At 49.4% G+C, this 24,216-nt stretch overlaps 1 protein-coding gene across 1 annotated transcript; it reads right to left on the reverse strand.

The window, feature by feature from the left end:
* Positions 1-1,730: 1,730 nt before the first annotated feature.
* On the reverse strand, positions 1,731-23,155 carry LOC135822983 (uncharacterized). The gene is made up of 8 exons (XM_065335822.1): positions 23,128-23,155; positions 15,636-17,770; positions 15,102-15,150; positions 12,840-14,444; positions 12,170-12,290; positions 11,644-11,735; positions 4,822-5,065; positions 1,731-2,856 (listed from the first exon to the last, which is right to left on the reverse strand). Exons 1-8 carry the CDS (start codon positions 23,153-23,155, stop codon positions 2,832-2,834), a joined length of 4,299 nt encoding a protein of 1,432 aa, XP_065191894.1. The 3' UTR covers positions 1,731-2,831.
* Between the last annotated feature and the right edge of the window lie 1,061 nt (positions 23,156-24,216).

The following is a 24,216-nucleotide window of genomic DNA, read 5'->3' on the forward strand; positions in this document are numbered from 1 at the left end:
AACACGGCCCCGGCAACAGCGAACGGGAAAGCCGTTATAAACATGGTGCCCGGAAAACTCAACGGGAACGCACCAATGCACCAATCATGTGACAAACACGGCCACGGCAACAGCAAACAGAATCGCCGTTACAAATATGGTGCCCCGGCAAACTCCACGGAAACGCACCAAGCTGGCCTAGCAAATGGGTACACTGTTACAACATCAGACCATCACATCAAGATGCCGCTGCGGCAACAATGTATATGTAGCAGCAATACAGCAGACATGTGAGGTGGATGTGATTGGGACCGTTTGGCCCGCGTGCTACGCCCGAGGTGGTGGCAAGTAACACTGTCCTGATGTGAGGACTCCGAGTCGGCACTAGCATCTGAGCTCTGAGTCTGACTAGAACTAGACTAGTCTAGAGACTTAGAGTAGTGCTCACCCTCATCTGAGTCGGAGTATGCCGGTCTTTGACTGAGAACAGTCAGACTCACACTCGGAGGCACTGGCAACAGTGTCCGCCGGACTCGTAGGCACTTAGGCCAAGCAGGTCGTGAGACCGTTCAGGCCGTTTAGGCCGTTAGTGCTCGTCACATTTAAGGACGCACTATGGTGCCGACAAGGTGCCGGGCTGGAGCCACCAGCCACTCGTGTCCTGGCTTCGCCAGAAACATCACACGACCCAAAGTCACGGCGTGACTCGCGTGGACGCAAAACACTCAAAGCACCCGGCCCATCTTGGGGTGTCATCACACGCCCGCATCCACGGCTCAGGGGGTTTCGACCGCATCGGCCGGCACGTGGGCAAGGCGGCGAGCCGCCTGATCATCGTCACGCAAAGACTCTAAAAGCTTCTCCATCGCCAAGAGTCTAAGACGGTGAGAGGAAATATCCAAGGCACTTCTTGTTCGAGCATGAAAAAAGGCCTAAAGGGCCTTGGATGAGCTGCATCAAGTACAGCTTCATTAGAATATTGAACTTTAAAAAAATGCTGTGTTCGAGCATGAAATCGCGTAAATCGCGAGGGCTAGACATAGTTATATCTCACCGGAAACTCCGACATGCAATCAACCTTCTCAGTGGATTGTTTCAGACAACATGCTCACTGCTGTTTAAGTTTTTTCTTTTTCTACGCTTTGGCCTTGATCCAAGACGGCCTTCTTAAACCGACTTTTCCAACTTTCAAACTGGCATTTTGGAGCAGTGTGAGCATTATGGGGCATTATATCCTCATATTATGAGCATTGCCTTTAGCATTATCGCAGCAAATAACTTGCATCACCCACCCATGCCTACCAAGAACAGAAACATTGGCAAAACTAATTCGCAGTTACCCTTTGGTGTGGCATCATCGATTTAGTATGGACACCACCCGATTGCTTGACGTGAAAGGTAGCGAGGTACGCGGACATCTCTTACACCTGAAACGAAAAGATTTGGCGGGTAGTGAGCAAAAAATTAAGTGACGGTCCCTTTAGTCCTAGTACCCTTGGTAACGCTGGTAACCCTGGTCTACGTCATTGTATCAGATTCTCTTGTCATATGCATTGTACGTGTGATGTACATGTAAATCCATCTCGAGCCTAGTATCAGTATCAGATGCTAGGCTGAAAATGGTGGTAAGGGGCAGCATGCAGTGATCATGGCTGCAACCAGGGAGTAGTATTGTACTACTCCCTGGCTGCAACAGACACAGGGGCCAGAGAAGAGTACAGCAATGATAGCCGGGAACATCAACAATGCCGTCACACAGTGATTGAGTGTTTTTAAAATAGTAAAGCGTTGCAATTAGAATTGGAGGTGGATGGGTGAAGACATGGTGGTGATAACAGCAGTCTCAGCTGCTGGGACACCAAAGGGAGGTGGATGGGTGAAGACATGGTGGTGATAACAGCAGTCTCAGCTGCTGGGACACCAAAGGGAGGTGGATGGGTGAAGACATGGTGGTGATAACAGCAGTCTCAGCTGCTGGGACACCAAAGGGAGGTGGATGGGTGAAGACATGGTGGTGATAACAGCAGTCTCAGCTGCTGGGACACCAAAGGGAGGTGGTCAACAATTTAAAAACACAAACAAAACATACTCAAATCTCAGACAGCCAGCTGTTTCCACCTTGTTATATCTCATCAGCAGTGAGCCGATGACAGCAAAAAGAGTAAGGCATTGTCATAATTATGTATTTATTAGCATAGAATAGAGAAATTCCCAGCCTATTTCAACGCATTCACCGCTTTCTACTACTAAGTTCTGGTAAGATCTTCAGTCTTGAATTTGGATACAAAAATCAAGTCTGCAAAGATATAGATAGGTTAGGCTTCTATGAAATCAATGTGGATTGGCTCAACGCACAGAGACATGGTGATCTCAATATGGTTAGTCAAGTTTCAGTAAAGGCTAACGCGAGCGTGTCTTGAAATTAATATTCTTACTACATTAATGGTGGGAATGAGAGGAGCTTCAAAAACTTCCCTGATTGTCTGACATGGATTGAAAAGTGATAATTTATTATTTTCAAAATTTACTAGCGGCAATTCAAAGTAAATAGCATGTGAGCTTTAAGTGTACTTCAAGACATTAGAAACATCACTGCTATGTGTAAATTCATGATGAAGGAAAATGACAAGGTCTGATCACAGCAACACAGGCCAACTGGCAATGAAAACACACAGCGCCCATGATGCCTAGGATGAACGCTCCGGTCACAAGACATCAGGCTCCACGACGCTGCCCGGAGGGCGGCCAGGCTGCTAATCCGATCTGGCCGAGGCACTGAGCGGCTGGGGGTCGGAGAGCAGACGCTTGCCCCCCCCCCCCCTGCCATCTCTGGACAAGGCCTCATTTCCTGCTTATTGTTTCAAGTACTTGGCATTCCTGGCAAACAAACACAATACAGGTCAAACAGCGGCAGAGTGAACTTCTCATTGTCATGGTACAGTGCACAATGGATGAGCAGAGACCCGGACGAAAGACAGAGACGGAGCACAGCAAGACACACACACGTTTCTAATAGAACTAGGCTAACTTTTCTTGTAGCTCAACAGTTCACTTGTGAATGTAAAATGGTAAAATGGCTAATTATAACGTCAGTACCGTAAGTCCATGTCATGCAATGTTATCGCATGAGCTGATTGTTTTGTGACTGGTGGTGTTAGTGGACATTATAGCGTAACTCGTAGTTCCTTGGTCCATTTATAAGTAGTGTTTTGGCTAAAGTTTTGCCGCGTCAATTGAAATTTAGCAGGTACTACTGTACAGTAGTAGTCATCTTCTTTTTCTTAAAACTCTGAAACTCGGGTCACTAACATATTTCATTGTCAATTGGTCCTGATTCAGAGAATGCTAATTTCTTTACCCGTTAAAAACTATACGTTCTACGGTATTAGGCCAATTATCAGATGTTTTGATTGGCAAGTATTTAGCAACTTAGCTTGAACATAGCAAGATCTGTGGTTCAGTGAACAACAATCCCCCCACCACCCCAAACCCAAACCAACCCACCACAACCCGAAGGTGCAGAGACCACTGATACCCGTATACACACGTACCCTTTACATACAGGTGATCATTTTTACCATTAATGGATCTTTATACACAAGTGGTCTTAAGGCCGCCGCGGTCACACCCAAACAAGCCACTTTGGGCTTGTTATCGCTGGCGCTCAGCTGGCTTGTGTGCTCCCTGTCGAGCGGTCACAACAGACATCGAGTGCAAAGCTTGAATGGCTTGTTTTTTTTGCCTGCCAAATTTTGATATCTCGAAACGCACCAACGTTCTCAAGCACACAGGTGATCTTTATAGTTTATACATAGGTAATCTTTGTACATACATGAAGGTGATCATTATACATAGGTGATCTTTACACACTGTTGTGAATTCCAGCAGAAATCCAAGAGAGCTCGATACCGGGAAGGTAGAGCCGTGACACACTAGTCAGAACAACAGATGGCTTGATCAGTCACAACTTAAAAGTTTCATGCCATCTCAGGCACTCATCAGGTGATCTTTATAAATACATCAAGGTGGTCATTATACATAGGGGGTCTTTATTCGAAGGGGGTCTTTATTCGAAGGGGGTCTTTATACGAACGGGGTCTTTATTCGAAGGGGGTCTTTATTTAAAACACAGGTGATATTTATACACAGGTGTGCTGAAACCATGGTAACATGATCTGATGCCTGGACCTTCTTCCACTGCAAATCACTAAACTATCCCCACCACTCTCGCCTCAGACCTCAGACATGCCCATCGTGGAAGCGATGATAGCGAACAGCTATATTAGACATAGAAACTTGTGCTGGGATTACATCATTCAACAGCTTGCAAGGCTGATGAAGTGACCGCCACTATTTTTAGCCTGATATCCACCACACAGCTGTTTGAAGTGACTTTTTCTGGCCAGTGAATCCCTATTTTTCATTTTTCCATTTTTTTCTACACACACACACCACATCACATACTGCTGCATACACTGGCTGTTGGTAACCATGGTAACCACTCAGGACAATGAAAGAAAAGTCAGGAAGAGTCCGAGAAAGGCAAGAAAGACGTGTGCGACCATAATCGTCGGGAATTGAACCCGCAACCTCTCGATTGGAAATCGACTGCACATACCACTGCACCATATGGGACACACACACACACACACACACTTGCACACACACACACACACACACACACACACACACTTGCACACACACATGCACACACACACACACACACACACACACACACACACACTTGCACACACACACACACACACACACACACACACACTAAACTATCCCCGGCACTCCCCCCCCCCCCCCCCCCACACACACACACAGCCTGCAACTCACTTGATTGCTGTGAAAAGATGGCGCCGGCTATGCTTGGCATTATCAGCCAGCAGGTTAAACAGCTCTTGGACGGTTGTGCTCGGACGTTGCATCAGATACAGCAAGATACAGAAGAGGTTGTTCTCTCCTTTGCCTGGGCCTCCGATGTTGCCTTTCTTCATTTCGTGAAACGACTTTAGCACGTTGCGGTAGTAGTTTGTGTATTCTGGAGCCACTAGCTGCACAGCCGCCTTACCGCAGTTTGCTACAACATCACCAGAAGAAAGGGCAGAAAAGAACAATGACACTGTTTTTGATCTGCTGACTTTTCACACTTCTAGCCTGATGTTTATCTCCCTCACTTCTTTGCCCATAGAATTGCTGTCTTAGTTATTTTTGCTTTGCTGCATGCAAGAGACCATGAAGAGAAGCGAACGAAAACGTTCGTTTCTAAAAATTCCCTAGTGTTCATTTGGACGGTGTGGATTGTGTGGATGCATGTGCTACACTGAAGAACAACCAGCTTCATTTAAAAGAACAATGAGCTTCATTTAACACGAAAGCGTGGTAGCGACCTTGGTGATAATTGTATAAGAAAGTGAGTTGCTCCCACACTGAAACAGTCAACCGTGAGTCAGTCACGGGTCAAGTCAGGTCGACGGCAATAGCGCTGCAGTGTGGGAGCAACCAACTTCTACACAGCTTCATTTAACGTAAACATTTTAACCCTTTACCGGCAAGTGTATTTTGTATATGAAATCCATAAGATTGAGAAGGATGCCAATAACTCACAACGAGGCCACATGTTGTATGTGCAAGTTATGTTTTCTTGGAAGTCTGGTACTACTTCTTGACCATGGAAAAAATTATTTTCACATACCACACACATACGCTGCTAAATTGGCATCTATACGTCTAAACAGGGAAATTGTACATAATGCAAATCGTCAGATTCCGACATTAATATGATACTGCCAAAACAAGTCGACTTCGGAGCGGAAACGAACGCCATAGCCATCACAGACTTCAGTGGCCGTGCCTCGCTCACAATTGAGAGCAGCATCACCCCAAAATCGCTGTCCGATGGCTCCGTAAGGTCGCGCTTAAGTCGCGCTGCGCTGCCGTCACTCAGGTAGGTAGAAAGTCGATGGCCTAAAATTCCGTCTCTGGGAGACTGTCGACACGGGGATCACTCTCCATGGCTTCCCCATCATAAGCACCATCAGATTCTTCCAGGTGCATCACCCGATATTTGCGTGGGAATTTACTTGGCGTGAGCTCCACTCCGCAATTTGAAATTCGCTTGCATCGGTGGCTCAGTGGAACGAAGTATTTATCTATCTGTCGTGGGTCCTAGAGTGAAGGTTGTAGTGGATGCACATCCCACTGTTTGTCATTGTGTCCTTTTATGTAACATGTATGCATTCATCCGGCCGCGCTGTGCGACATGCCAGTTGTACCGTACGCACTTTAGCTGTACTTGCCTGCCTGGCTTTTCCTTTGATCTCTCTGTCGTTCTCTGTATTCCCACACACTTGTGATTTGTAGTAACGAAGCTAGTTACAAGATGTCTTTGGTGCGTTTGTAGAACCACTACATGGTGTCAGAATTGGTTTTCCTGTAGTCTTTGGCCTCGTGAGCGGTGATGGCTCGTTTCAACCCTCCAGCGCCTTTCGACTTCAGCTCACCGGACCAGTGGCCCGCGTGGAAACTCCGTTTCACCCGTTTTCGTGCCGCCACCAAACTGAGCTCCGACCCGGGAGAAACTCAGGTGGCCACTTTGTTGTATGCTCTCGGACCCAACGCCGACTCCTTGTTCGAGTACCAACTCGGACTATCCGAGGACGACAAGAAGAAATATGACGAGGTCGTCAGTGCTTTCGACACGTACTTCCGCCCCTCTACCAATGTTGTTCATGAACGGGCTAAATTTGAACAGCTTGTACAACAACCCGGCCAGACCGTAGAGGAGTTTGTCCGTGCTCTGTACAAAGCCGCAGAGTATTGTGAGTTTGCTGGCACGAAGGATGAGCGTATCAGAGACCGCTTCGTCGCCCACATGCTGGACAAGCGGGTGAGTCGGGAGCTGCAGATGAAAGACAAGAGCGAGCAAACTCTCGCCAAAGTTGTTGCGTTCGCACGGCACGCCGAAACTGTCCAGCAACAGGTTGCAGCCCAATCGCGCAGTGGCTTGGCCGCCGCCAGCTCGATTTCAGACGATGATGCCTCAGCCTCAGCTGTCCAGTCGCACCGTGGTGGTCGATCTATGCCGAAGAGCAGACCGCATGGTAGCTACAAATCTGCAGCAACGCCGCCTGCGACCGAATCGAAGTGCCCGAACTGTGGTGGAAGCCACCACTCGCAACGCGATCAGTGCCCAGCCAGAGGCCAGTGCTGCAAAGCCTGTGGCAAGCGCAACCACTTCGCGCGAGTTTGCCGATCGAAACCGTCCACCTCTGCCGTCACGAACGACTCTCCGGACTCTCTATTTGTTGGCCACACGACGTGCGCACAAAGTGTAAGTGATTCACCCTGGTTGGCAGATCTAGCTATCGGAAAGAGTGTAGTCCAGTTCAAGCTAGATACTGGAGCTGATGTCTCTACCATGTCCGTGCAATCATACAATACACTGCAGCCCAAGCCGTCCTTATCTGCTACTAGTGCCCAGCTGAGAGGAGCGAATGACCAGACTATGCAGGTCCTGGGTGTATTTGAGGCTCACTGCTCCTTTCAATCTCAGTCCACTACCATACCCATCTTTGTTCTAGATGGTGCCAGCACTAGCCTGCTCAGCCGATCTGCGTGCACAGCACTGGGTCTAGTCCAGCGTCTGGCTGAAGTGCAAGGTCCAGTCCCACTCGTACAGTGTATGGTTGGTCCTGCTGCGCAGATTCACTTGACTTCCGACGCCACACCGTATCACTGCCTCACAGCTCGCAGAGTTCCTCATCACCTGTATTCGAAAGTACGTGAAGAACTGCACCGCATGGAAGATGGCGACATCATTGCGCGTGTCGACGAACCCACAGACTGGTGTTCGCCTATGGTGCCCGTCCTCAAACCTAACGGCAAGGTACGCATCTGTGTCGACCTGAAGCGTCTTAATGCGTCTGTCAAGCGGGAGACATTTCAGCTGCCAACGTTAGAAGATGCCCTGTCTTCACTGGCCGGAGCGACTGTGTTCACGACATTGGACACTGCTAACGGATTCTGGCAAGTCCCACTCAGTCCCGACTCTGCCCGTTTGACCACCTTCATCACGCCGTTCGGCAGGTTCTACTTCAAGCGACTGCCATTCGGCATCACATCAGCACCTGAGATTTTCCAGAAGCGTCTCACCAACCTTCTGGACCAGCTCCCCGGCGTGTTCGTCTACATGGACGATATCATTGTCTCTGGCCGTACGCGAGAAGAACACGACCGTAACCTAGCTGCCGTACTAGACATCCTGCAGAAAGCCAACGTCACGCTGAACATGACGAAATGTCACAAGCGTCAGGCCGAAGTGAAGTTCCTTGGTCACATCTTCTCCGCCAAAGGTCTCCACCCTGACCCAGCGAGAGTGTCCAGCGTCGCTAATCTGAAGCCGCCCAAGAACGTCACGGAACTGAAGCGCATTCTCGGCATGTTCGCGTTCATGTCACGCTTCATTCCCAATCTCTCGGAAGTCAGCGCTCCACTGCGTCTTCTACTGGGGCATGACACCGCATGGGAGTGGTCTGCTACACAACAACAGGCCCTGGACAAGCTCAAACAGCTTGCCACCAATGCGCCCTGCCTCACGTTCTTCGACCCAACCAAGCCCACGGTCATCAGCGCTGATGCCAGCAGTTACGGCTTGGGAGCTGTCCTATTGCAGGAGCATGACGACGGAATGCGCCCCATTGCATTTGCCTCACGCAGCCTCACCACTACTGAGCAACAGTACGCGCAGATCGAGAAGGAGTGCTTGGCTGTTGTCTGGGCTTGTGAGCGATTCCACGGCTACATTTACGGCAACTCGTCCCTCACTGTCCAGACGGATCACAAACCACTCATCCCGCTGATCAATACGCGTGATTTGAACCGTGTCCCGATGCGATGTCAACGCCTCCTGATGCGCCTGCTCACGTACAATCCAGCCGCCGTGTATGTCCCTGGCAAAGAGCTAGTTGTTGCCGATGCTCTGTCTCGCGCTCCGCTCGCCTGTGACGACACGCCTAGTCTCCAAGACGAGATCAGCATCAACCTCGCATCTTACATCGGCGAGATCGTGTCGGATGGTAAAGCCCGTGACATTGCTGACGCCACCACACAAGATGAGACGCTCAAGCAAGTCCTCCACTTCGTCCAACACGGATGGCCGTGCAACCCACGTGATGTCGACGACACTGTGCGCCCATACTTCCATGAACGCCAGTTACTGTCCTGTGAGCAAGGTGTGCTGTACCATGGCTTCCGCATTGTCATGCCACCCTCTCTGCAGCCTGAGATGCTCGAGAAGCTCCACGAGGGACATCAAGGTGCAACGAAGTGCAAGTCTCGCGCCCGCCATTCCATTTGGTGGCCAGGCTTGTCAAGGCAAATCGACACGATGGTCGCTACGTGTGAAGTGTGCACCAAACACCGCGTCCAGTCGACCGAACCACTGCAACCCGTCCAACGCCCAACACTGCCGTGGCACACGGTTGGTGCAGATCTGATGGAATTCAACGGCACGACTTACCTCGTCATTGTTGACTATCTCTCGCGTTACCTCGATGTCGTACCGCTGACTGCCACAACCTCGATTGCTGTCATCAAGCATCTGCACCGCATCTGTGCCGAGCATGGTTTCCCGTCCACCTTGGTTACAGATAACGGTCCTCAGTTTGCCAGCGAAGCGTTTACTGAGTTCTGCACAGCAAACGACATCACCCATCGCACTTCCAGTCCACGGTATCCTCAGTCGAATGGCGAAGCGGAACGTGCAGTTCGCACCGCCAAGAATCTCCTGCGGAAGGCCGAAAGCCTGCAAGATGCACTCTTGGCTTACCGCACGACACCGCTGAGCAACGGCTATGCCCCATGTCAGCTGTTGTATGGCCGCCAGCTCCGTACCGGTCTACCTGCAACGACTGAACAGCTGGAACCGAAATGGCCTGATCTCCCTAGTATTCTGGAATCGGAAAATCAGTCCCAGGAACAGCAGAAGTTGCACTACGACCAACGGCATGCAGCTAAGCCTCTCGCGACTCTACAGCTTCATGACCGTGTATTCATCACCGATCTCGAACGGGAGGGCAAGATAGTAGAGCAAGTGTCCAATCGTTCTTACCTCGTTGAGTCTGGTCACTCTACTGTTCGCCGCAATCGTCGTCACTTGATCCGACTGCCACTGCTAGAAGCAGAGAAGCCGACAGTCGAGGTTGAGTACGGTGGCACAGCAGCTGATCCAGTCCGTCGCTCTGCTAGAGCTCCTCAGCCTGTCAACCGCCTCATTGAATCATGCTAATTCAGCAACGTGCCGAGACGTATCTGCCGTCGTCTCTGCACATCACTCTTTCACTGCAACTTGCTCTACAAGCAATACCTACATTATCGAATAGTCTTTGGACTCCTCATCTTCTCTATTATAGCCTGTTTAATCTCAGAGGGGAGATGTAGTGGATGCACATCCCACTGTTTGTCATTGTGTCCTTTTATGTAACATGTATGCATTCATCCGGCCGCGCTGTGCGACATGCCAGTTGTACCGTACGCACTTTAGCTGTACTTGCCTGCCTGGCTTTTCCTTTGATCTCTCTGTCGTTCTCTGTATTCCCACACACTTGTGATTTGTAGTAACGAAGCTAGTTACAAGATGTCTTTGGTGCGTTTGTAGAACCACTACAAAGGTCTGCTAAGTCCTCGTCGGAGAAGTCATCTGAGGATGAAAGGAACTCACTACGAAAGAGGAAATGCACCTGACGACGTTTTGACGGAGGCAGACGGCATTGTCGGTGCGCGTGTATTTCTGTAAGTTTTCGATCACGCAGTTCTCAATGAAATCAAATGGGACACGCGTAGATTCTCTTCAGCTATGGATAGAATCATACCTAGGCTGTGTGAGGGCCACGGGAAATCCCCGTGGGCTGATGCTTCCTGTCATACCAGGTATGGTTTTAGCATGCATGTCATATGCGTCGTTTACGACTCATTCAAGTATGGTGCTGCCGGTAAAGGGTTAAATGATTGCGAAGGTGAGCTTAGCCGTTCCCCAGTCATGATCGGCAGAGGTAGAACACCAGTTCACACAACAAGTTGACAACAACCTGCATCAAGAAGTGAAGTCGACTTGGTTACGTATGCCCATTGCAGCTGATGCTGCACTTGATGGGTTGCCAAGGCAAGCCGTGGCAATAAAAACAATAAAATACTCAGGAGTCAGTACCACTCTTAGGGGACATGACTTCAATAGGAACACTGGTTAAAAAACAATGTACAAGGACATCACCTCCTCATCAAAGTCTACACATACACGTGCATACAGTGACAAGAGGGTATTGCAAAACAATTCAAGCAGCTCAGGGGAACTCACTGGCTCTGAAAATAATTTCATCTGGTTGAACCACAGCATTATTTGGATGTCACTGTGAATGTTCAAATACAAAGGAAATTTAGGCCACCAGCCTCACGCTCATTTTCTCCGAAAATCGCCTGGAACGAACAGCTCCTACACTCCCAGAGAATAAGGTTGACCCTAGAACTACTTCAAACTACGTTTACTCATAATTCGCTACATACACACGGCTAAAACTCTGCCGTGTCCTTGCTGGAGAAAATATATTCACCACCCGGCATTATTGAAATACACATGAATCACGGTGTCCAAAAGCAACCAACCTCTCTCGTCGCCTTCCTCCTCTCCACCGATGAACGGTTCAATCGAGCTAACAAACGCATGCCAGTCGGCAATCTGATCGAGTGTCTTTCCACTGCAGCGCAGAGTGGTATACAGAACAAAACAGCACGAAAAAAGAAAATAGAAACAGGTCCACGTTCTAGGTAGGGCCGTAACAGAAGAGCCTCCCTCGGTGGACAGTAGAGCCTCCCTCAGTGGACATGAGAGCCTCCCTCAGTGGACAGGAGAGCCCCTCCCTCCAATGGACACGGTAGAGCGCGCAACCCCCCCCCCCCCCCCCCCCCCCGTGGATAGTAGAGTGCCTGCCCCCCCCCGTGGACAGTAAAGCATTAAAATGCGACGCAGCATTATGTGCTGAAAAGACACCCTCACTTAATGTGCAGACAGTGTGTTGTCAGTGTTTCCATTACCCTGAACGCTTCGTTAATGAAAGCGGCTGATTGGTCAGCTCCAAAGCAACGTATTTGACCTATTTTTTATAAACCTGCGAGGATAGCCTTCACTAACCCAATGGCACCAAGTGACATGAATTCAGCGTCGTGACCATCGCTTCCACCAGCGCTGTGATGACCGCTTCCACGAGCACCGTGACCACCGCTTCTACTGTCCACACTGGCACAGGCTTCTGCTGCAAGGCAACAGACGGCGTGCCATTGGAGTGGCCAAGAGACATGCACACGCACGCACACACACACACACACACACACGCACACACACACATGCAGATGCAGCGAATACATGTACACACACACACACACACACGTGGGCACGCACACACGGTTTGTTGCAGAAGTTTATTGTCGCCACTGAAACGAACATGGTTCATTTCATACTCGGACGGACCCCTCACTCCTCCAAAATGAACAAAGTTTGTTGGCCAAGTTACGATTTTCGACCCACCGGTTCCACGGACGATGTTCGCTTCAGGGCGACAAAATATGACAGCGACCCCATAGCAATTCTATGACGTATCGGCTGTGTTTACAGCCATTTCCACTAAGAAATAGGCCCTGAGGGCATTTATGAGAAAAACCTTTTTCCCGACAAAGATCTAGCTAGTCATTAGTCCTATTCAAAGTGGTGGCGCTGGAAAAGTGACTGTCTGCCATCAATTATTGTGCTAAATTGGTCAAATGTGTATCTAAAATACACTATGAACACCCAGTCAGGTACATACCTGTAGTCGCTGCTGCTGCTGCTGCAGGTGCTGCTGCTGGAGGTGCTACTGGTGATGCTGCTGCTGAAAGTGCTACTGCAGCAAGGACTGCTGCTGCTACCAGTGCTGCTGCTATTGGAGATGCTACTGATGCTGCTGCTGCTGCTAACAGTGATGCTACTAGTAATGCCACAGCCGGTGATGCTATTAGTGACGCTACCACTGAGCCTGAAGCTGCTGAGGTGGCTACTGGCTGTGATGCTGCTACTGAGCCTGAAGCTGCTGAGGTGGCTACTGGCTGAGATGCTGCTACTGCGCCTGCCACTGCTGAGGTGGCTACTGGCTGTGATGCTGCTACTGAGCCTGTCACTGCTGAGGTGGCTACTGGCTGTGATGCTGCTACTGAGCCTGCCACTGCTGAGGTGGCTACTGGCTGTGATGCTACTACTGAGCCTGTCACTGCTGAGGTGGCTACTGCCTGTGATGCTGCTACTGAGCCTGTCACTGCTGAGGTGGCTACTGGCTGTGATGCTGCTACTGAGCCTGCCACTGCTGAGGTGGCTACTGGCTGTGATGCTGCTACTGAGCCTGCCACTGCTGAGGTGGCTACTGGCTGTGATGCTGCTACTGAGCCTGTCACTGCTGAGGTGGCTACTGGCTGTGATGCTGCTACTGAGCCTGCCACTGCTGAGGTGGCTACTAGCTGTGAAGCTGTTACTGAGCCTGTCACTGCTGAGGTGGCTACTGGCTGTGATGCTGCTACTGAGCCTGTCGCTGCTGAGGTGGCTACTGGCTGTGATGCTGCTACTGAGCCTGCCACTGCTGAGGTGGCTACTGGCTGTGATGCTGCTACTGAGCCTGCCACTGCTGAGGTGGCTACTGGCTGTGATGCTGCTACTGAGCCTGTCACTGCTGAGGTGGCTACTGGCTGTGATGCTGTTACTGAGCCTGTCACTGCTGAGGTGGCTACTGGCTGTGATGCTGCTACTGAGCCTGTCCCTGCTGAGGTGGCTACTGGCTGTGATGCTGCTACTGAGCCTGTCACTGCTGAGGTGGCTACTGGCTGTGATGCTGCTACTGAGCCTGTCACTGCTGAGGTGGCTACTGGCTGTGATGCTACTACTGAGCCTGCCACTGCTGAGGTGGCTACTGGCTGTGATGCTGCTACTGAGCCTGTCACTGCTGAAGTGGCTACTGCCTGTGATGCTGCTACTAAGCCTGAAGCTGCTGAGGTGGCTACTGGCTGTGATGCTGTTACTGAGCCTGTCACTGCTGAGGTGGCTACTGGCTGTGATGCTACAACTGAGCCTGTCGCTGCTGAGGTGGCTACTGGCTGTGATGCTGCTACTGAGCCTGCCGCTGCTGAGGTGGCTACTGGCTGTGATGCTGCTACTGAGCCTATCGCTGCTGCGGTGGCTTCTGGCTGTGATGCTGCTACTGAGCCTGTCACTGCTGAGGTGGCTACTGGCTGTGATGCTACTACTGAGCCTGTCACAGCTGAGGTGGCTACTGGCTGTGATGCTGCTACTGAGCCTGTCACTGCTGAGGTGGCTACTGGCTGTGATGCTACTGGGCAGAGTGTTCCTTCTGATGCTGGTAAATGAGGATTGCCAGAAGAGGGATTTTCTGATCGAACAAAGGTGTAGAAAAATGGGTTACGGCATCAGGGTATCCGTCCCAGGATCCAACTGCAGTTACCCCAGCTCCCAGTGAAGGTAATACTTGCTACTAGTATGGGTGGCCAAATCAGATTGAATCTGATATAAGCTTCAATAGAACCATCAGGAGCACAGCAGCCCCCCCCCTTTTAGGGGGTGGGGGAGGGAAGGAGGGGGGGGGGGGGCATGGCTGCATAATATGTGTAGGATGGCTGGTGCATGTCATTCATAGTCATTATGTGCATGCTGAACCTAGGTCAAACTTATTAGGGGGGGGGGGGGGGGGGGGGGGGCACGCACCCACTGTGCCCCAGTGCGTGCTACGTGCCTGACCATTGATTACACAAGAGTTAATCTAGCCAGAAGCATGGTGAACAGGTATGTATACCTCAAATAGAAAGTAGAATTATAGACCCTGAATTCAACAAAGGTGGCAGGTACAACAACACAACTCCAAGTAGCCGACCCCCCCCCCCCCCCCCCCCCCACAAACACAGACAGACAGACACAAAGCTGGATGTAGTCGAACCTTAAATGCAGGTGCAGCATATGCATACACACACACGTAGGCATGCAAACACGGTACCAGAGTACCAGATCTGTTTGTATTGTGCATCCAACTAACCTGAAGGAAGAGAGGCCGATCTCGGGTCAAACAGCTTTCCACATGCATCCTGTAGGTATTGCAAGAGACCAAGTACACGCAAGCACATGCCCACGGCCACACGCACACACACTCACGCATACACACACACACACACACACACACACACATGCGCGCACACGCCCACCCGCACGCACACACACACATACATGTAAATACACACGAGCAAAAGCACACATGCATGCAAACACGCACACACACAAGCCATAATCGCTGAAGTCAGAGTAGGCTCAAAATGGTTATCTCCTCATTAACATGACGGGAATACGTGGCAAGTTTTATGAAAATAGAGACATGGTGCAACTTTGTGTGTGAAGAATTCTCGTCCTGAACAGAGATAAACAGAATTACAACAAGGCCTGGTGCAACTTGTCTCATGGTTCGTGCCCCCCCCCCCCCCCCCACAAAAACATATGAACTAAAGCTAGCGACAGGTGCTACTAACGTAACGTCTTTTGCATAGCTGCGGGAATTCAATCAGGTCAAGTTTCTCACCTGGTCAAGGCCCAGCCAGAACATGGCCTGCTCACGGATCATCTGTATATCCGGATTTGAACGTGTACACAGTGGGTAGTCTTCAGCCACTAGGGTGGAAGCGTCCAAGGCGTGCGCACAGCTTGGCGCGCGGCACGTAGATAAGCCATGCTGTAAACACTCCTCGCCCGATGTTTCTCCGCAGGGGCATGGCAGGGTGCTGATCACTTCGACCTGCAGGCCCCACTTCCGTACCACTGTGAGCACGATTGCCCGGACTTCATCCAGCGTAGACTTTCCGCTGCCGCCGTGTCGGCCCTTGCACTCGACGTACACTTGTAAGCCATAGCGTGTATAGTGCAGGTGCAGCCACGGCCAATCTCTGTTCCAGCGAAGGCGAACGCTGCACCGTGACAGTGTGGCAGACGAGCGCTTGTGTGACTTAAGCAGCACCTCCACCACGCATTGCCAATACAGGAACACGGGAAAGCGCATCAACTCATCGCAGTTTGCGTGCTTCAAGGACACGAAGACACAGGAACAAGGCGTCTGCGGGACCGTGCCCATGTCCTGGACGACTGCAGGTACAATAAACTCGTGCTCAGCAGACCTCTCATCCTGCACAATTACCAGGACTGAGAGCCATTCTAAGATTTCAAAAATGAGCTTGAACCCATCACTGCTTGCTCTGACTGCTTGCCACGCCTTTGCATGGTCGCAGTAAGACTGACCCTCGAACATCTTGTTGAGAGCTTTGCGTGCCAGGGACTCTGTCATGAACCCAGAACGATAGCGCCGCGCTTCGTTCACTGTGATGTCTCGGTCAGGCTTCATGTAGACAAAGGCATTGACACAGTCCAGGATGAACTGGGGCTCCAGGATGACCGTGTCTTTCAGCTTGAAAGTTGGGAAGTACGCCAGGTGGCCTGCTTCGTGGCAGTACTTCAGCAGCTGCTGTACTTGCCGGTCACTGTAGTCATGTGGAACAGCCTTGACTTGCTTTGCTATGAACTTTGCCTCCTTGAAGGAAATCCAAGGCCACGAGACCTCCTGCTTGAGCGTGTGTATGGATATGCAGAATCGGAGCCATGGAACAGGGATGTTACGTTGGCTCTTCTGGCAGCGGTCGACGATGGCCTCTCTCAATCGCTGTAGCTCATCTGCTTGCGCTGCACTTCCAGTGGATCTGGTGTTGTCAATTTTAAAATGCGAAGTTTCGTTCCAGACAAGGTTCTGGTACGGGGTACCTTTTATCTTCTCTTGAAGTAGCTTACAAGGATCAGGCAAATCGGTTTTGTTCCACCTGTCACTCTGACACCCCACTACAAACACATCATCTGCAGCACTCTGGTCTGTGCTGCTGTCAGCTTTTGTATTCAGCAGCAGCATGTCGAGCCAGCCGAGCAGCTGGTCTAGGCGAGTCGCGTTGGCCGGTAGAGTGGCCCGCTCGATACATTCTTCCCGGCTGACCTGAAATTCGTCAAGCTTGGGAAGGGTCTCTAGAAGGTCCAGAGAAGAGTTGTATGTGGCAATGAAGGTTGTGTTTTTGGCCATGAAGAGGGGCTGCACGGATTGGTAGACTTGCTGCCCTCCAAGGTCGCGGAATGTGATGACAGTATAGTCGGGCGTGTTGGCCCGGTCAGAGATGTACTTTACCCGGTCTGCGTTGAGAAATCCTGTGATGGTCTTGTGGATTTCCTCGCGCATTGCTGGTTTGTCGCTGCTGCTGCTGCTGCTACTGCTGTCCTCCATAGGTCCTGCATGGGTCCCAGCCACAGGATCCTCTCCTGCAGTGGCTCTCTCTCTGTCATCTTGTGTTGTCTCTTTGTCTTGGGGATGATTCGAAGTGGATGGTTTGCACATCATGGTGATGACGTAGAGTCGACTCAGAGCATCTGGCATGTCTGGGCATTCGATGAATCGACAGTCATCAGAGATGTTTGTAGTTGTGTAGGACGTGCGCATTCCGGGCGTGCTGAGTTCATTCTCATTGTGCATCTTCTCAAGCAACGCCTTCAGCAAGCTGGTCTTTCCAACGCGTGCCGCACCAAGTATTGCCACGTGCAGGAAATGTATGACGGTCGTACCGCCCAACCGGGCTGCCTCCTGCTCTGCTGCTTCGAGCTCACTGATACTTGGCAGAACAGCAGTATCTCCTGGGCACAACGATAAGCACAGCACACATCAAAAAATGTTGTAACTGCAGGTGACATTTACAGTTTGTTGTTTCTTTTGTATTACTAACAAGAAATCATACAGTACAGGCAACAGGAATGCAAAACAAGTGAGACAGGGTTCGCAGCCAACCAAGCACACAAAATTCCAAACTTTTTCCAAACATTTTCCAAACCAATTTCAAGAATTTCCAAACCCACTCGTGCAGGAAAAATAAATTATAAATCTCTTCTGCACGACTGTCTTCTCCACTACGAGTACAACCAGGGAGTAGTAAAATCCTCCCTGGTACTACCATCAACAAATTCACCAAGATGCATTGCGATGATATCGCCTTCAGCAGCTGGAGCCCCTGAAAATAGCAGGGGAATTCATACGACGAGAGTTTCCCTCCGTAAGTTCAAATCCGCCTCCAGAGGTGGTTCCAATGAAACATTTACATAGCTGGTGTCCATCTCAGCGCAAAAGACGGCTTCATCTTCGCCAGCAAACTCATCTGAGTGCGAAAGGACCTCGCCATCCTGCTGTCCCGACTTCAAAGAATCAAAGTGGAGCACGAGCGCCAGTAACAAAAAAAAACGGCCAAATAAAAGTCATCACCGGCCGCGCTTGAGCTGCACTGAAATGACTGTACGAGACTCGTACATGCAGTGAACACCACGCATCGCCAGCGCGTCTTCTATCGCGGCACTCAAAACCGCCACTTGCATGCAGTACTGCCAGCATGCAGTGCAGCACATCTGCGGCCAAAAAATCGAAATTCAAAACTTTTTCCAAACTTTTTCAAAAGGAGCGCCTTTTCAAAACTTTTTCCAGACCTGGAAAATTGAATTATAAAATCCAAACTTTTTCCAGACTTCCAAACTTCGCTGCGAACCCTGTGAGAGTGCATCCTCACTGCATGCACTCATATTATGAGAAAGCCCGCTTGACTCGCAATGTTACGGTGTGTCTGAAAGTCATTGCTTCTCGCACAATGACCACTCCATCACCAGAATATTGGCAGACAGGAGACACCTGTTATGGTGTTGCTGCAGTTGAGGCACTGGGTTTTAGAGTCCAGGGGCGTCACACATGGAACCACCAGTACCACCATGCTTGTACCACTTTTCGCACCGGATGCTGCGCCCAATTCATCCAAAAAACAAGCAATAAAAGAGCACTAAAATGTGCCCTGTTCACCCAATAATCACTATTTTCCAGTGTTGCAAAGAATAGCAAAATCACCAACGAATATTCTAACAAATATGCACAGTACGAACGAATATTCTACTTTTCTACCCATACAGACGAGCCCATTTCAGCACACTATGCTTCCTTGTTTATTTGAGCCAGCGCGTGCTAACACATGACCACAGCTTTTGTGGAAAAAGTCGAGAAAATCGCGATTTGAATTCCGCGACAAAAAAATGCAAAGTTCTCCTCGGTAGACTGGACTGTTCTGGATGTAACTCTTTGTTGCAAGTACATGAAAATATATTCGTTTCAGTTTGGAGTCTCCTAAAATGGATTGTCAACGATGTATCGAAGGAAGAGCCTAATATACTTCGGAGCGGAAGAAGACGACATCCTCGCGTTCCATGCGCAGGATGAACTATTTTGTGGACTTGCGTCGGAAACAGAAGTCTCAAGTCTCTCAAACTCTCCCACATGGAGCTAGCTTTACGATCCGACATCACGAATTTCTACTGACTCGAAACTAAGCAAAGCGGACTCATACGATTCGAAACTAACCAGGAACTGCTACAAACTACGAAGAAGAACATAAGTATTTCTTGCGAAGGTGCAAGCTACAAACGGCACGTAAGTCAAACTGGGCAGCAGCAGCGGCAAGCGACAATATGTTGACGATGTCGTTTGTTGCTCAATTGCAGTGACTGTTGCACATTCTGCGATGTAAGAACGCAGCGAGCGTGCTGCGATGAGCGAATTAAGCCACTGTACGGAAAGTTGTACACAAAGTGTAGCATTTCGAACATTCGACTTCTGACTCGCATGTTCGAATATTCTGTGCAGCGCAAAAATCGAAGATATTCAGTTATTCGAATATTCGCTGCAACACTGCTATTTTACCCTCGGGCTTTTTTGATGCCATTCAACGAAAAGTGTAGTGGATAGTCACTACTGGAGGGTTCATAAAGGCACATCTGTCTGTTGTGAAGTCGGGGGTTTGCCCCGTACATTGAATTTTGCATGGCAAGACAAATTCGGAAAATGCAAAATGTAACTGTTTCCCATGCCCCCTCCCCCTACTATTTTGACCTGGCTAGAACCTTGCCATCATATCTTCTTGCTAATGGTACTACTTGGGGACATACAGCTCTATTGCTTCCAACTGGACATTTGCTTCGTTAGTTGCTGCTCATCATGAGCAAGTTGCTGCTAGCGGCCTAGCATTGCTTGCCAGCTCTTCGATCTCTTGCATTACGAGACCAGTTACTCAAAGTAACACATTGTCTCCAAAGCCAGTCGTTGTTGCCCTGACTGAGTGTGAATATGTGAGGGATTGGATGCTAAATAGTATTCCAACCAGTGATGCACACTAACCCAGTTTTCAAGAACGAATACTCTATCAAATATCAAATCTTTCAACAAACGAATATTCTAGTATTCGTTGAAATTTGTTGACGGCCCAGAAACTTCCGCATTGCGTCTGCGCTTTTCGCCTGGGACACCTTCGCATTCGTGGCAGCTACAGCCGTCGAGCAAGTAACATGCCATCGGGGAAGATTTTCCCACATTGAGCTCGTAGTCGAGCCATTGAACTTGAGCTTCGTCTCGCAGAGTTTGCATTTAACTTTTGCGCCTCCATCAACTTTCTCGGAGTGCTCCTAAACGGAGCTGCTACGACCAGCTGTGCCAGAAGCCATCACAAAAAAACAAACTGGATGTCCAGAACGTTCTTCAAAGTGAAAGAGAGGGGTGAGTTGGACCGAACTAAAGTAGTAAAGAAGAAGGCATTATGGGTTCCCACTTCGCAACAGTACAGTGTGTGCACTGTACTCGTACAACTACACGTGCCCTTTGCAACTGTACTACAGTGCCGGCACTGTATTGTTACTACTACTAACTGTTTGGTGCACGCTCACACAGGCCGGATTCGGCAAGTACACGTACGGTAACCGCTGAACTGTAATCTGTAGCACACGGCTGTTTTTGTGTGCGATTTCACGCCACTTTACAATATGGCCGCCGAAAGTCTCGATCGGGCTTCAATGGCAAGAAAATTTGAATTTTCAAATCGCCAGAACACAAATAGGCCATGGTTTCCCGTGGATTTTGGTGACTGGTTAGCCCAGACAGCCTTGGGAACACACTAATCACGTGCGTCTTGTTTCAAGCTTTCCGCTCGTACCTCACATGCCTGCCTTTCCTTCAAGAAACATTAGTTCTGCGTCGTGCAACTTTCGCGTCACTCTGAAGAACTCCTTGTGTCGTCGCTGTCAAACTCGGCCCCGAGAAGCCTTTCCTGGATTTTTTCCAGGCTAGATTGCGATTTTCCCAGGTAGAGGACTATCCTCTGGTTGTCTTCCCTGAGTGTCGTTGTTGTTCGCGCATGAACTTCTGAGTTCGCGAGGCGGGTCAGGAACCTACTTTCTAATGATTCGGAAGACAAATGGCGTGGTCCTTTAGTTGCTGTTGAGTCTAGAAGGCTGCTTCCTGCTGTAAATTGCTTAGTTGGAATGTGGGATATTGTAGAAGAAGACAGCAGCCGGCCAAGTGAGCTGGAAATTGTGATATCTCTCCTATTATGCGTTGAACGAGTACGAAATGTCCAATTTGAATATTGTACACGCGCGCGCACGCCAAGCAGAGGCCGATAATCACAGGGCCGGTCAATCTCTGGACTACCAGGAGTAGTTTTGAGCAAGTTTGAAGCGGAAAGACAGTTAACTGGGCAGGCCAGGACGCCTTCCCACCCTTTTTCTCTCTCAAATTACCTAAAAGTCGAGTATCTCACTCAAGCGCTTTCAAAACTTTTTTCTTGGATTCGCTTCCCAAATCGTGAAACCTCGCGAGGCACGGCTGTTCACGTGCAGGCACTTATCAATATGGCGTCGTTCGGTGCGATTTATGTAATATTGTGCGAATAGTACAAATACGCGATGAGTTTGCGTTTTTGCAAGAAACTCATGTCGATCCTCGGGTGGTTCCACGATTTGGGACGCGAAACCAAGAGAAAAGTTTTGAAAGCGCTCGAGCGAGATACTCGACTTTTCGGCAATTTGAGAGAGAAAGAGGGTGGAAAGGCGTCCTGGCCTGCCCAGTTAGCTGTCTTTCCGCTTCAAACTTGCTCGAAGTACTCCTGGCAGTCTGGAGATTGATCTCGCCAGTGATTGTCAGCCTCTGCTTGGCGTGCTCGCGTGTACAACATTCAAGTTAGACATTTCGTAATCGTTCAACGCACAATAGGGTAGATATCACAATTTCAAGCTCACTTGGCTGGCTGCTGTCTTCTTCTACAATATCCCACATGCCGACTAAGCAATTTACAGCAGGAAGCAGCCTTCTACACTCAACAGCAACTAAAGGGCCACACCATTTTGTCTTCCATATCAAGAGAAAACAGGCTCCTGACTCGTCGCGCGTATTTAGAAGTTCACGCGCGTATTCTAATGACACTTGGGGAAGACAACCAGAGGATAGTCCTCTACCTGGGAAAAAATCGATCTAAGCTGGGAAAAAATCGGGAAGGGCTTCTCGGAGCCGAGTTTGTCAGCGACGACACAAGGAGTATTCCAGAACGAAGCCAAAGTCGCACGACACAGAACAAATGTTTCTTGAAGGAAAGGCAGTCATGTGAGGTACGAGCGGAAAGCTTGAAACAAGACGCAGATGATCAGCGTGTTCCCCGGGCTGTCCGGGCTGACTAGTCTCCAAAATCCAGTGGAAACCATGGCCTACTCGTGTTCTGACGATTTGAAAATTCAAATTTTCTTGCCATTGAAGCCCAATCGAGACTTTCGGCGGCCATATTGTTAAGTGGCGTGAAATCGCACAAAAAAACAGCCGTGGAGGAGCGACATGAGTTTCTTCCAAAAACGCAAACTCATCGCGTATTTGCACTATTCGTACAATGTTACATAAATCGCACGGAACGACGCCATATTTATAAATGCCTGTGCTGGCACAGCCGTGAGCAGCGGCCATAGCTCTACTGCCGTTAGCGCAGGGTCCACATGCACTCGTGCAAAACTAGCATGCATGCCGCACATAGAACATGATTGTGCAGCTCTTCAAACCAACTTTATTACTATTCGACTATTCGTGTGCATCACTGGTCATGACTTGTAACTTTTTGGCGGAAAAGAAGTTTGAGAATTGATTTGTCACTTACCTGCCTGCAGCTGCTTGGTCTCCTTCATAGAGAGTCAGAAAAAACAGAGGCACAAATCACAAATATGTGTTTAACATGCTCTCTCTCTCTCTCTCTCTCTCTCTCTCTCTCTCTCTCTCTCTCTCTCTCTCTCTCTCTCTCTCTCTCTCTCTCTCTCTCCTCCCTCCCTCCCTGTCTCTGTCTGTCTGTCTGTCTGTCTGTCTGTCTGTCTCTCTCTCTCTCTCTTAGTTCCGTATCGTATTTTCCGGAACATAAGCCGTAATATAAGCACTCGTAATCCCCTCAAAAATAAATGTCGGTGTGGCTTCTACTACCATGGTGAAATGAACTGTGATATACAGGATAGATGTTGGTTTTTCCTCACAAACATGACAGAACAAAAATGACAGGACAAAGATGACAGGACAAAGATGACAGGATAAAGATGAACCTAGAGGCGACGAGATGAACAAGGCACTCACGGCACAGGGTAAGCCCGAATTTTCTGGTTTCAGACCGTGTTATATTTTGAAAATACCAGGGGATTTCCCTTTAGCACGGGGCACGCCTGATGGGCATAAACAAAGTGCATGGACCTCAGCTTTTCAGAGCAGTAAGAATCGTGAAAATCGGTTGAGTTTGAGCAAGAAGCTGAAAAAATGCTAGATTGAGTTGTTGTGGCATTTCCAAGGCATGATAGGAGAGTTTGTAAAGGACATGGAAGTGGCCCTGATGAGCCTATCGAGCTGAGAGTTGTCAGGATGGATTTGTTTGAAATTGTGACATGCATTATACAGTATGACAGGATATACAGGCAGGAGCTGTATAGGCTGAATTTTAATGGGGCCGAAAAGGATTTTGGCCTGCGGATGCTGAAATTTAAAACGTGCTGATAATTTGTAGACTTACAGTATCCAGTGTCCAGTATCACAGTAGTAGATATCAAACTCAACTCACTTACTAAAGCCACAAGTCGCCAAGATACTCAAGACAAGATGCAAACTGGAATAATCCACTGGAGCTGGTTGTCGTCGCAGTGATTTCCAAGTGTCCATTGTACACAGCACGTCCAGCATAGTGCTTGCATTTAGCTCCAACTCTGGCAACAGA

The sequence above is a fragment of the Sycon ciliatum genome, chromosome 8 (assembly GCF_964019385.1).
Source record: "Sycon ciliatum chromosome 8, ocSycCili1.1, whole genome shotgun sequence".
Lineage (NCBI taxonomy): Eukaryota > Metazoa > Porifera > Calcarea > Leucosolenida > Sycettidae > Sycon > Sycon ciliatum.